This window comes from Alnus glutinosa, chromosome 7 (assembly GCF_958979055.1).
Source record: "Alnus glutinosa chromosome 7, dhAlnGlut1.1, whole genome shotgun sequence".
NCBI classification, from domain to species: Eukaryota; Viridiplantae; Streptophyta; class Magnoliopsida; order Fagales; family Betulaceae; genus Alnus; species Alnus glutinosa.
This window is the reverse complement of record NC_084892.1, coordinates 28,542,331-28,557,128: the sequence shown is the minus strand read 5'-3', so window position 1 is coordinate 28,557,128 and position 14,798 is coordinate 28,542,331. Positions and strand designations below refer to the sequence as shown.

The window sequence follows — 14,798 nt, the reverse complement described above, 5'->3', positions numbered from 1 at the left end:
GACGCCGGAACAGAATAGCGATTATTCTGTAGGCTAATCAGTAAGTAATTTGCAAGGAAGAAACAAGAAATTCACCCCAAAACAGAGATAAAACTCTGAAATTTGATAATTGATCAATAACAATGAATTGTCGAAAAACACCCACAAGCCGGGCTTAAATAGCTGAAAATTAGGTTTAGGAGAATTTTTGCCAAAAATAGCAAAATCCCGAAAACCCTAATAAAACGAAATACATAATAAAATAATTATTCTGTCGAAAATCTGATCCAAATCGGGCTCAGAATCACCTCCAAAACAATAAGCGAAAAGTTACCATAAATGGCAAAAAATATCTAAAATTAAGGTTTTGACAAGGAAAACAGCGGATTTTGGGGCTCGAAACGAGACGCACCGAGCAAATCTCGGTGACCACGACGTGCGCGCCGAAGAGAGCTTTCCGAATTGGGGTCATATGCGCGAAACGGATACACGTAGCCAAAGTTATGGCCAAATTACTGCGGCGCACTCGGAAATTGCCCCAATTAGGTCAGATTACGATTTCTTGCCAATTTTGCGCTGATCCGCCTGCTCCAAGTAATTCAGCGCCTTTATTGTGCAATCTAACAAATCAGCTTCATCAGACTCGGACCCTCCTGCATCAGTCACCCTGGGTTGGAAAGAACTCGTCCTCGAGTTCACAGCAATATCATCAGAATCCGCAAAATAAGGACTTAAGTGCTTCACATTAAAGACATCAGAGGTCTTCAAATGACTGGGGAGACGCAACCGGTAGGCGTTGTCATTGATCTTCTGCAATATTTCACAGGGCCCGATCTTCCGCTCCTTAAGCTTATTATACTCGCCAACAGGGAACCGATCACGAGTTAACACTGTCCAAACAAAATCACCAACATCAAAAAGTACCTGACGACGATGGTGGTCCGCTCGAGCCTTGTACTTGTCATTGCTCTCCTGAATGGCCAGTTTTACCTGCTCATGGATGCCCCGAAGATGGTCGGCCAGCTCATCTGCCTTAGGATTCAAGCGACCGACACGTGGAACAGGAGCCAAGTCCAATACTCCGGATGGATTCTGACCATAGACAATCTCGAATGGGCTCATCCCTGTGGTCCTGCTCCTCGACCTGTTGTAGGCAAACTCTGCCTGAGGTAGGGCCAAATCCCACTGCTTTGGCTTAGTCCCTGCCAAACACCGCAAGAGGTTGCCCAAACTCCGGTTCACCACTTCTGTCTGGCCATCTGTCTGCGGGTGGTAGGCACTACTGAAGTTCAACTTTGTCCCCAGTTTTCCCCATAAGCTCCTCCAAAAACTACTAATAAATTTGGTATCCCGATCTGAAGTGATAGATCGAGGGACACCATGAAGACGCACAATCTCCCTAAAGTAGAGATGGGCGATCCGAACAGCATCCATGGTCTTCCTGCAAGCTACGAAATGGGCCATCTTGGAAAACCTATCAACCACAACCAAAATGGAATCGCAGGTCAGTTGGGTACGGGGCAAGCCCAACACAAAGTCCATGCTGACATCGAGCCACGGAGCGTCAGGAACTGGTAATGGGGTGTACAAGCCCGCATTGGTGAGGACACCCTTGGACTTCTGACACACATAACAACGCTCCACAAAGTGAGCCACGTCACTAGTTAACTTGGGCCAATAGTAGTCAGAAGAGATAAGAGCCAACGTCTTGTCCCGCCCGAAGTGGCCCTCATTATGAAGTTCACTAATAATCTGTTGCCTCAGTGAACAATCTGGAATGCACAATTGTAACCCACGAAACAGATAACCATTATGCAAAATGAAATCAGAACGATGACCATCTGTTACCTCCTGAATGATCTTCCCAAAGGAAGGGTCTGCTGCATACATGTCAGTGAAAGCTTCAAACCCTGCGACTCTAGTACTCATGGTGGTGAGAAGCATCGTACAACGACTCAGGGCATCTGCGACTCGGTTCAGACTTCCCGCTTGGTGCCTTAGTGCAAAGGTAAATTCCTGTAAGTATGCCACCCACTTGGCGTGTCGCCTACTCAGCTTGTGTTGACCATTGATGTACTTCAGAGCCTCATGATCGGTAATAAGGATAAACTCCTTGTGGACTAGATAGTGACGCCAATGCTTCAGAGACTGAACGATGGCATAAAACTCCAGGTCGTAGGTGGAGTAATTCTTCTTTGATCCTGATAGCTTCTCACTGAAAAAAGCTATGGGACGCCCCTCCTGACTGAGGACGCCTCCAATGCCAACTCCAGATGCGTCGCAGTTTAATTCGAACACCTTCTCAAAGTCAGGGAGTGCCAAAACTGGTGCCTCGGTCATCTTCTGCTTGACCAGTTGGAAACTGATCTCTGCCTCCTCAGACCACTGGAACTCACGACCCTTGAGGCACTCTGTGATGGGAGCAATCAGGGTGCTGAAATTCCTGATGAATCGGCGGTAAAAGGACGCCAACCCATGGAAACTCCTCACGTCGTGTAGGGTCTTTGGCTGGGGCCACTCCAAAACGGCATCTATCTTGGATTGATCTGCATGGACACCATCAGTAGATACAACAAAACCAAGAAAGGTTACCGAAGTAGTGAAGAAAGAACACTTCTTTCGATTAACGAAGAGGCGTTCTGTTCTCAACGTACTGAAAACAGCACGGAGGTGCTCAAAATGTGATGTCCAAGTGGGACTATAGATGAGGATATCGTCGAAGTACACCACGACGAACTTCCCCATAAAAGGCCGCAAAACCTGATGCATGAACCTCATAAAAGTACTGGGTGCATTGGACAACCCAAAAGGCATCACCAACCACTCGTACAATCCATGCTGCGTCTTGAACGCCGTCTTCCACTCATCTCCAGGCCTTATTCTAATCTGGTGGTAGCCGCTTTTAAGATCAATTTTGGAGAAGACCCGAGAACCGGCTAATTGATCCAACATATCATCCAAGCGAGGAATTGGGAACCGGTATTTTACGGTGATCCGGTTGATGGCTCTGCTATCAACGCACATGCGCCATGAACCATCTTTCTTTGGTACCAACAGGGCAGGAACAGCACATGGACTCATACTCTCACGGATGTAGCCCCGCTCTAGCAACTCTACCACTTGCCGTTGCAACTCTTCCGCTTCCTTGGGACTGAGGCGATAGGCTGGCCTATTCGGCAAAATCGACCCAGGAATCAGGTCAATCTGATGCTGGATGTCTCGCATCGGTGGTAGTCCGGGAGGAAAATCTTCTGGCATGAGGTCAGAAAATTCTGATAGCAGCCGCTGCACTTCTGGTGGTAATTCTGGAGCCTCGTCCACTGCACTATTCCCACAAGGCAGTAACGCATAAATTCTGTCTTCACGCTCAACTTCGACTAAGAACCTGGACAAAGAAAGCAGGTTAGTATTATCGGCTACTTGGGTAGGATTGGCTCCATCCCGACGAGGTGCTAACACAATCTTCTTCCCTTTGATGCTAAGGGAATAGGTATTCTTCCTGCCATCATGCACCACATTGCGATCGTACTGCCAAGGCCTGCCTAATAGTATATGACAAGCGTCCATAGCTACTACATCACACCAAGCATTGTCAAAATACTTCTTGCCTACAGAAAAAGATACTATGCATCGTCTATCTACTTTTACCTCACTTCCTTTGCTGAGCCACGACAGCTTGTATGGCTTAGGATGATGTTCGGTCTTCAATTGCAATTTCTGGACAGCCTCATCAGACACTACGTTCTCGCAACTGCCACTATCAATGATCATCTTACATACCTTGTCGGCCACCGTGCAAGTGGTATGGAAAATATTGGTTCTCAACCAATCATCTCCAAAGTCCCCCTTGGGAGTCAGCAGACTCTTACGAATGACGAGAGTCTCTTGGCCGTCTCCATACAGCACCTCTTCATCCCCATCTTCGTCATACACTGGATCTCCAGTCTCCTCATACGTGTAATCTACCATGTCTTCCTCAAGCAGGAGGTTTTTGCCCTTCTGGCTGGCAGGTTTCCTGCATTCACTTGCCCTATGCCCTTGTTCCCCACATCGATAACATTTAATATTAGGGTTAGGATTACCCTGTGTTGGCGGCTGGACAGGACGGGATTCTTGGGGCCGAACTGGGCGGTTGCCTTGATCGCTTCTGACCACAGGCCGCTTGTTCTGCTACTTCTCTGCGACAAGTGCACGCTGATAGGCCTCCGAAACAGTCCACAGCGAGTGTAGGCTGAGGGCATCTTGTAGGGGCTGTCGCAATCCTCCCAAATACCGCGCCACCATCTGCTCTTCTGTCTCCGATAAATCATTCCGCGCGATCAACTGATAGAACTCCTCGGTGTAATCATCCACTGATCTCATACCTTGCCTCAACGAGTGAAGTCGCTGAAACAGGGTTTGAGTGTAGCCGAACGGAAGGAAGTGACTCTTCATCTTGATCTTCATCTTCTCCCAATCGGTGATCTTGGCTTTGCCCTGCCTCTCTCTTGACCGCTTCAACTGCTCCCACCACGCAGATGCTCGACCCTTTAATTTGATGGCGACCAGTTTCACCTTGTCGCGATCAGGGACTTCCTTATACTCAAAAATCCGCTCTATCTCGTTCAACCAATCGACGAAACCTTCGGCTTGTAACGTGCCAGAAAACTCGGGCAGGTCTACCTTGAAACCGAGGGCTCCATGATGACGTTCCCGACCACGGTGGTCCCGGTTTGGAACGGGATTGTGATACGGGTTGTCGAAGGTGGAATCGGAATCGGAGTTCTCCATCTCACGATTGCCGAATTCCTGCACCGCAAGGCGCTGGGTTAATTCTGCAACTTGCCTCTGCAAATCTTCAATCATCACGTCCTGAACGCTACGATCACGGTGCGGAGCTTCCTCATTTGGAACCTGCCCACGACAACCACCACGACCACGACCACCAGCCATCGGAACTGATGAAGACCACGTCTCAGGAAGGTGCTGAAGCTCTGATACCAATTGACGCCGGAACAGAATAGCGATTATTCTGTAGGCTAATCAGTAAGTAATTTGCAAGGAAGAAACAAGAAATTCACCCCAAAACAGAGATAAAACTCTGAAATTTGATAATTGATCAATAACAATGAATTGTCGAAAAACACCCACAAGCCGGGCTTAAATAGCTGAAAATTAGGTTTAGGAGAATTTTTGCCAAAAATAGCAAAATCCCGAAAACCCTAATAAAACAAAATACATAATAAAATAATTATTCTGTCGAAAATCTGGTCCAAATCGGGCTCAGAATCACCTCCAAAACAATAAGCGAAAAGTTACCATAAATGGAAAAAAATATCTAAAATTAAGGTTTTGACAAGGAAAACAGCGGATTTTGGGGCTCGAAACAAGGCGCACCGAGCAAAGCTCGGTGGCCACGATGTGCGCGCCGAAGAGAGCTTTCCGAATTGGGGTCATATGCGCGAAACGGATACACGTAGCCAAAGTTATGGCCAAATTACTGCGGCGCACTCGGAAATTGCCCCAATTAGGTCAGATTACGATTTCTTGCCAATTTTGCGCTGATCCGCCTGCTCCAAGTAATTCAGCGCCTTTATTGTGCAATCTGACAAATCAGCTTCATCAGACTCGGACCCTCCTGCATCAGTTCCCAACCCTCGTTGAGAGGTAAGGAAACTAATGCTTTTTCTATTTTATATTTTTTGTGAGAAATAGGGTGTGAGAGACCAAAATGGAGGGTTTAAGATGTAGGGAGATATACGAAAGATGATGCTAAAAACTAATAAATAAGAAGAGCCTTGGGTAAGAGTTCATATATAACAAGAGCTAGATATGTATCAAGACTCTTCTTCTCTATTTAATTCTTCTTGAGACTATTAAAATGTCAAATTTCAATAAATGTTCCAGACCGACGAGGAGCGGCGCTTGGGGAGTTGGAATCTGAATATTTCACATTCTTCCACAAAATGGGTCAAAAGATACTGAACTTTTGGCAACGCCGTAGAACTTAAGAAAAGGTTTTCACCATTAACCTCAAGGAGTTGGCCTAGCTAGTCGTTCTAAATTCAACTAGGTGCAAACAATTATTTTGGCCAGCCATCCGAGCTTAGCCCGCTATTCAAGACTCAATATTTGAAATAGTGTCAGACATTAAGCACGGAAAGGGAGAAAATACTGGAGGAAATAACTTGCTACTCCCGAAACCGAAAACTGCCCAAGCGAGAGAATGACCTGTTACTCTGATTTCTGGACCGATCCATGTGCAGCCATGGCTCCAACCCACTACAAAAGCAGCGGTTTCTCTGGTGAAATGATCCACCAAACCCAGTTGCAGAAATAGGAATTGAAGCGGAAGGCGCGAACGGAAAGTAAAAATGTTAAAAAACTCAATAGCGAATTCAATTTGTGAGCTAAATTTATAGTGAGACTCTGACAAGAAATAAATTAGAGAAACAATAAAGTGCTTATTGAAGCATACTTTTTGAAGGTGTTTTTCAAATTTTAGAGAAAAATTTGTAATAGCTAACTTGATAAAGATGCTCTCAAGGAATTAACACAAGACACATGTTTTAAACTTGAATCAATGTTCATCAAAGTTCAAACATTAATTACAGGAGACACATAAAGCCAAAAGGCTAAGAAAAAGACAATGTAAAATATTCCTTATGCATGCATATTAGCATGTCCTATAATGCAATGCCAACAAAACACAATCTCAATTTATAAACCAAAGGGAATGCAAAACAATATGAAGTTCTAAATGGCACGAAAATGAGATGCCATTGACTTCGGTATCATTTCCTTCTAGCAACATGGCAAGCCAGAAAACAATGTGTGACTTGTGGCCAGCTCTAAATTACGGAAATGCTGATTTTATTATTATTATTTTTTTTCTCGATTTACTCCCTTTTCTTCAGCCAACTGCTATTGATTTATACGATAATGATTGTAATGGTTGATTTGTCTTTAAATATGTAGAAAGCAGTCTAGACAAGTCCCAAGAATTGGTTTGCATGGCATGGCATGATGCTGGGGTGAAAATATGGGCGGATAATAACCGTTTGTATCTAATTATTATCCATTATCCGCATATGTGGATGCATATGCGGTTTTAAGGTATACAAATGCGGTTAATAACCGCATCCACATTCCCTTTACACACACACAGAGATATTAATATATATATATATATATTCACTAAAGCGGCGTTGTTTTAGATTTGATAAGTTTAAGATCTTTAAGTTATATTAAATTTTTTTTCATTATCATCTCAAAGTCATATATATCTCACTACATTTTACATTTTTTTTTTTTTGAGTAATCCAAATCTCGACTACTATATGAAACAATGACCTTCTATAACTGATAATAATGAATTATGTAACAAGTAAAATATTAATTTATTTTGTGCTTGGGAGCTGCAGTGTATAATTTGTGGAGGCAGAGGAACGCTCTTCTTCATAGCAAGAATATTGCAATTGAGGAAGCTTTGCTGTCAAAGATTAAATGGGAAGTAAAAACGAGAATTTTGGAGAAGGGAATGTTCAAGAGGACAAAGGAGAATTTACGGCTTGTACAGCTTTGGAATATTCCCTTTAGCTAGTTGGTTGGTTGTTTTTTAGTTTTTGTTTGGTGTAGCTTAAGCAGGTTGTTTGCCTATGGTTTCTTGATTTTCATTGATGATAGGGCTTATAGAGCTTGTTGCTCGTGTTTGCCCTGAGTGTAGTTTGTAACTAGTTGGGATGTTTTGGATTGGTTGGTGCTATAAAAGTTTTTTTTATCAAAAAAAAAAATATATATTTATTTAAGCTTGCATATAGTAATATTTAAGCTTCTTCCATATAGATTTTGAAACTAATTCAAAATGGTCATTACCGCATATGTGGATAATGGATAATAACCACATTGAATAACTGCTATAACTGCAAGGACGCGGATACCTAAAGGTGATAATTGCGTTATGCGGATACAGATGCGAATATTGCTAATAAGCGCATCCGTACGGGGAGTTTTTGAAGCTAATATGGGCATTATGGACAAGTGGAGATAGACAACTATTAAAGATGAGTATGTTAGGAGCAATTTTTTTTGTCTTTTTTTTATTCTCTTAAGATTGATGTGGCTTTTAAAATTATCGTTCACTTTGGGATGAATCACTATTGAATTTTGATCTAATGTTAATTTTAAAAGTCACGTCAACTTTGAGACGATAAAAAGAAGACAAACAAGAAAAATATTAACATTACTCATTAAAGATCTTATTTTAAAAAAATTGTTCCTAATTACTCACAGTAAATTTACCTCACCATTTCTTTTCTTTACAATTTTAATTCCAGGTCTACTTCGCGCTCTCATTCTCTCCCTCTTTGTGCCAGGTCTGTTTGGTTCTATAAATTTCTATTTGTGTTCCTTTTTATGCGCGTTAAGATGTTTATTTGTTTCGGTCTCTGCGATTTCGTATTGATTTGCGTTTTGTTTATAGTTATAGTTGATTGGAAGAGAGCTGTTGCTTCTAGATCTAAGTTTGGTTGACACTGCATTGCTGCTCTGTACATCAAGCCTCGAGCTACTGGTGGAAACAAGACAAAACCAACTGGTTCGGGTGATCCGTGTGGTGGGGTGCGTTACATGGGTCTGGGTTTATCCTGCAAGAGTTGAAGACATGAAATGGCCCTGTCTTAGGAGCTTCCGTCATAATTTTTATTTTATTTTTTAAATGCAAGAAGGGAATTGAGATGAAATTTTGAATGTTAGATATCACTTATCAGCATGTGGGGGTTTAGAAAACAAAAGCTCCGCTAAAATGATCATAATAAAACAATTTTGTTGAATTTTGCATTTCCTTTTTCTTTTCCATGTTTATCTCGGCAACCAAACGAAAGGATATAGTTTTCTCGTTGCTGGTCTGTGTTTATGCATCCATGGTATTGAAATTATTGGATTGGGTAAATGGGTACGTAGCCATGAGTCGTTTTGTTGTCTTCATGGGATATTTGTGGACAATTTCCCAAGTATGTTAATTTGAGATTAATATAACTATATTCGCTTGGAGCATTTATTTGGGTAATTCTGGATTGAAAAAAAAAAAAAAAAAAAAAAAAAGTAAAGAGAGTACAATTCAGGAAAATTGGAAGAAATGTTATATTGTTGAATTGGTTGTAGGTTTTTTTGAAGATGTATATTGTTAGAGATAATAATATGCCGTTGCAACAATGATGCAGCTAGTCGCCAAGATGACCGTCTTGTTTGGCAAACAACACAAAAATTTTCAATTTTATTTTCACTTTTTTTAAAAGCAATCAACATCAAAGCATTTCAATTTTTTTTTTTTCATTTTTTATATCACATTAATAATTTTTTATTACTATTCAAATAAAAAAATTCACTACAATACAAAATTTTTTTCACTTTTTTTATACACATTGGGCCCCCACTCCATTGTGTCTTGGTATTGTGCACATGTTGTGCACTGTGAGTGCAAGAATCACTCTCCTTTTACTTTAGAGTATTCACAACAGCTTCCCTAAAGGAAGTCTACTCCCTAAGTTTTAAGGAAAATTTTAAAAAAGTTACAAAAACCCCTCCACAACAGTTTTCCTAAACTTTTTGTTTCCCTGGGTAGGAAGCACGATTCACTTCCCATTTAATTGTTTATTTACAAAATATATTATCTCTCTCTTACTTTATTTTCTTTTTCTTACTTTTAATTAAAGTAAAAGTAAAAAAAAATAATAATAATATTTTAATAATATAAAAAAAAATGAAGAAAAGCTATTGTGGAGTATTTTTTGATAGGAAAGTAAAAAGTAATTTTATTTTCTTTATTTAAAAAATAGTTGAAAAGCTGCTACAAATACTCTAATATCACTTTTAATTAACTTAAAAATTCTTTTCCTATCCTCTCCTATGTTATGTCACATGCCAAAAAGGCCGTCACAATCCTCATCCTCCATATTCAGCAATTCCTCAAATCATGGGATCCAATTAAGCTGTCCAAGCCGCATCTCATTCGTATTCTGCAATTCCTCAAATCATGGAATCAAATCAGGTAGTTCCTCAAATCACGGGATCCAATCAATGTGCTGTCATATATGCGTTTCTGGACTTATTTGCTCGAAGATAACGTAACATGATCTGACAAGTAGGGGGTGGAGCCAGCCATGGGCCGGGGGGCCTGGCCCTCCCAAGTCCCATAGATTTTTTCAAAAATAAAAAATTTACGTCCTAATTTTATTTTATTTTATTATTATTATTATTTTTTTTTTTTTTTTAGCCCTCTTCAATTTAACCCCTCCAAATTGTAAACTGCTGACAAGTTATTCTAACGTGTCATCTATGTGGTAGTGGTGTCGCCTACGTGAGAAAAAATCTTCAAGGATGTGTCTCATACAAATCTAATGCATAAGATCAAAAATCAATTTTTTTTTTTTTTAAAAAAAAAAAGTTTAAATACCTTTTTGTCCCTTACGTTTTAACAACTTTATCGGTTGCCCTTTCGATTTTATTTTATATTATAAATGGTGTCACAATATATAATGCTTAAAAACAAGTAGTTAAAACCTCTTTAGTACCTAAGTCTTCACTTTTTTTTTAAAAAAAAAAAAAAAAAAAAAAAAAAAAAAAAAAAAGTCTTCACTTTTATATTTTTTTCCACCGAAGTTTTAAATTGTATTTATACCTTGACTAATGAGTAAATATCAAGTTTTGATGTAAATTGATGTGAAAAAAGAAAAAGAAAGAGTAGTATGAAAAAGTGAAAATATTTTGTTTTATAATTATTATTTTTTATTTAAATAATAATAAAAAGTGAAAAATGTAATATAATTTTTTTTTTTTTGGAAATAGTGATGAACAATAACAGAGCTAAAAGAAAGATTTGCCAAACAAAAGCTTAAGACCCGTATTGACGACGCACTCCCGACGGCTAATGCTTTAAAGTATCAAGTGTTATTCCAGGAAAATAATGGGAAGAAAACTTGTATGAAGATAAATGCTTACTGCTTGAAACCAAGTCATGCAATTGAGTCAATGGGACGGTGCATGCATGGAAGAAATGAAACCAAGGGGCCCTCCACGTACCATTTCCTCCGACTCTAATTACGTGTGCTGCTTCTTCTCATCTACCACGCGTGGCCACGTGACTATAATAACGGTTACTGTAGTTATGTGGCGATTCTCTTTTTTGTTTTTTTAAGGACGCCTTTGAGAAGTGGACCGGAAAAGCATACAAATTTATTTTAAATTTAAATTGATTTGGAGAATTTTTTTTTCAGTTTATTCCAATTAGTGTCATAATATGTTTAGATTTTTTTAAATATTAATAGTTGGCAACTCTAAGTTGGTAGAATAACAATAAGCCATGTGGTTATGCCAGGGTCATAAAGAAGATACACGAACAAAATGAAAGAAGCCAAATAAGAATTAAAGAGACCGTGATTCAAGTCGTCAAGGACGAAAGCGATGTCGAGCAGGACAACGCCGGGGTCGATGGGGAGGTACACTCTCTCCCAATCCGAAAGTGCATCTTCGGACCTTGCTGGGGGAGCTGATAGAAGAGAAACTGAAATAGTCGTGGTTTTCGATACGAATTCTCTTCGACTCAGAGAAGAAGAAGAACATTGTTGGAGAGAGAGGCTTTGGGAGGTGAAATGCAAGGCAGAGTTCGGTAATCTTGTTGGCAAGGCCGAGAAGAGCTGGGAATGAGAGAGTTCAAGGATGGCTTCAGCATGATCACTGGATGTGTGCCAATCTGATGGCGTTGGAGTCTCGAAGGTTGACGTCCTCTAATACAAGTTAAAAGGTTGAAGGTCGCATGGTTTTTGTTTTTAGTTTTTTATTAGAGCTATGAGGGGCATAAAGGGAAGAAATGCTTAAGTATATCACGTGAAACGCACGTGTTTTGGGTTCCGTCATCGATTTGGAACGGAGGGTGACGGAATACCCTACATTGAATGGTTTTGATAAATTCTTACACCCGATTGAACGTTTTGCTACATTAGTACCTTTAAGTGAAAAAACGCTATAGTTGGGTACCCTTTTGTGAAGTTATCTCATCCTTTCATGTACATATGTCAAACTCTTTTTATATGTCCCTGATGCTATAATATTTTGGTATTACTAATACTTTATTAAGTGCCGCTTGTGGCACGTATGTTATTATTTGAGATGTATTAATATTATCAGAACAAAGGTTATTATTTTATATATTGAGGTTATTCAGTCAGCTCTAATGTGTCATTGTTAAGAAAAAAAAGATATTCCGCTGTTAATTTATAATTCTGATGAGGTCGTAATGTCACGTGAAAATCGAAATTTTTACTTACGCTTTTTGTAAAAGGCGGGGCGTTACAGGGGATAATGGATATTGTGTTTTAATTGATCAAAAAGCTTGTTGCAAATGTCTTCCTCAATTTGAACCGGTCAACAAGGAGGATGGGAGTTCAGGCTGTCGAAGGAATTCCACTGTGGAGAGTTGCAAAAGCAGCAAAGGGAATTTCACCATGGAACCAGTAGCACCTAACACCGTATGGGAAAATAAAAGTACTTATGCTGTTCTCAAATCGCCATCCCAAGCCAATTGCGGAGAAGCATGTTCGCAGGAGTACTGCGACTGTGAAGCTGCACTGTTCAAGGACGGGCTTTGCGCAAAACATAAGCTTCCTTTGCGATTTGTGAGAAGAAATCAAACCGACTCAACCTTAGCCCTTATCAAGGTTGGTACATCTACACCCACTACAAATACAAATCTGGCGAAAGAAACCAAGAAAAAGCATCGATCGGATCACATCATAATTATCAGTGTTTCATTACTTGCTTTTGTATTAGATTTTTTTAAATATTAATAGTTGGTAGAATAACAATAAATTTTTATTGACTATTGACTAAATTACACTCGGTACTTATTAGACTAAATTACAATAAATTTCCTTTAAATTAGAAATTTCTTCCCCTTTGTATCGCATAGAAAAGAAAAAAAAAATTGTAGTTTCTCTGTTCTCGTTGGTTTTAAAAATTAAAAAAAAATCAAAAAAAATTAATAATAATTATTTCAAATTTAATAAAAATTTTAAAAATCATATTACATTTGAGAGGATAAAACACAGAAGCACAAACTGCCAAAAAAAAAAAAAAAAAGAGTGCAATAGTTGCGGGAAAGATGCTTACAAAACCACTTGTCACATGATGTCATGTTATGGCGTCTGTTCGATCTATTATGGAAAATTAAAATGCCAGTTGGATTATCTAGAATTAATCCATGGGATCGAGTTGAATGATTGGAACAAATAAGTTAAGAAACGCTTGGAAAAATAACACATCAAAGAATCCTTTGATTATACAAACCAGCGTATTGTATCTACTATTTCAATTTTCTCATTCACTTCCTCTTTCCCAACGCAACGAGTTGGTCTGCTATTTCTGTCAATCAAAATGTAAACTTTTATGCTATCATATGGTAAATTAAATTGCAACTAATTAAACTCCATTCTCATTTTTGTTTTTTTTTTTGTTTTTTTATCCGCATAATTTTCTCCTATTTTGGAAAAAGCAACATCATCTTTTTACTATAGAAATCGCTTGCCATATATCGAGAGGACTAGTTTATCTCCATGAAGAGTGTGAGCCACAAATCATTCATTGCGACATAAAACCCCAGAACAAACTCATGGATGAAAACAGAGTCCCAAAAATATCCGACTTCGGATTGGCAAAGTTGTTGAAGGTTGATCAAAGCAGAGCCTTTACAGACATTAGAGGGACAAAGGGATATGTTGCTCCAGAGTGGTTTCGAAATTTGCCCGTGACAATCAAAGTAGATGTTTACAGCTTTGGAATTGTGCTCTTGGAAATTATATGCTGTCGAAAGAGTGTGGATCATAATCTTCCGAAGGAAGAAGCTATTCTTGAACAATGGGCATACCAATGCTTTGAGGCTGGAGAGCTAGGTAAACTAGTTAATAATGAAGAGGTTGACAAGACACAATTGGAGAGAATGGCTAAAGTTGGACTTTGGTGAATTATGAATGAGCCCTCATGCCGCCCATCAATGAAAAAGGTTCTCCTTATGTTGGAAGGTAAAAGAAACAAAGAATTGTAGAATTGTTTTCTTGATTAATTTGCTATACAAGGTTACATCAATATATAATAATCTACATAGAACTCAGAAAAGGTAAGTTCAATTCTGATTGTCAAATTAATCAGAATTGATATACATAATCATAATTGATTTCTGTCAATAGTTTTCCTTATGAGTTGGTGGGGATGAATTGGCTGTGATGTCGCATGCTTAGAGAGCACTGCAGGGCCGTGTGCAAGCTGTCTCCATATTGGCTTGCCTTGTGTCTGCATATTTCCATACTGAGCAGATTGCATGACTTGTTTGCATGCCACTTGCCTTTCATGTGTGCCTTTGGGAGCACGCACATTTGCGTGATATACTGCATAATTGGTGGCTGCACTTTCAGTAGGATCTGGCTGAATATTGTCATCAAGGCTGACAGAGAGCGAGGGATTGTTTCCATAGTTGGTGACAGCAGATTGGTGCTCAACCAATTCTGTTGTTGTTGCCTTATTGGTAGTCAAGGCTGATGCCATGCATGCTTCCACCTTGGGGGCTACGTGTGCAATTGCTGCTTCATGAGCAGCCAGGTGTGTGACAGCTGCTTCCTCAGTGGTAGCTGCTACAGTAGGTTTAACATCCCCCCGCAAGGTGAAGGGGGAAGAATCCACCTTCAGCTTGGATTTAAGAACATGAAATCGAGCAGTAGAAAGACCCTTAGTGAAAATATCAGCAATTTGGTCGTCGGTAGAGATGAAAGCCAGAGAAACATCACGGTTGAGGA

The 14,798-nt window shown here is 39.7% G+C and overlaps 1 protein-coding gene across 1 annotated transcript; it reads left to right on the top strand.

Annotated features, from left to right (window-relative positions):
• The first annotated feature begins 11,418 nt into the window (after positions 1–11,418).
• Positions 11,419–13,972, top strand: LOC133873425 (G-type lectin S-receptor-like serine/threonine-protein kinase At1g34300). The gene is made up of 3 exons (XM_062311129.1): positions 11,419–11,623; positions 12,310–12,671; positions 13,505–13,972. The coding sequence occupies exons 1-3, from the start codon at positions 11,419–11,421 to the stop codon at positions 13,970–13,972; spliced, it is 1,035 nt and encodes a 344-aa protein (XP_062167113.1).
• The last annotated feature ends 826 nt before the right edge of the window (positions 13,973–14,798 follow it).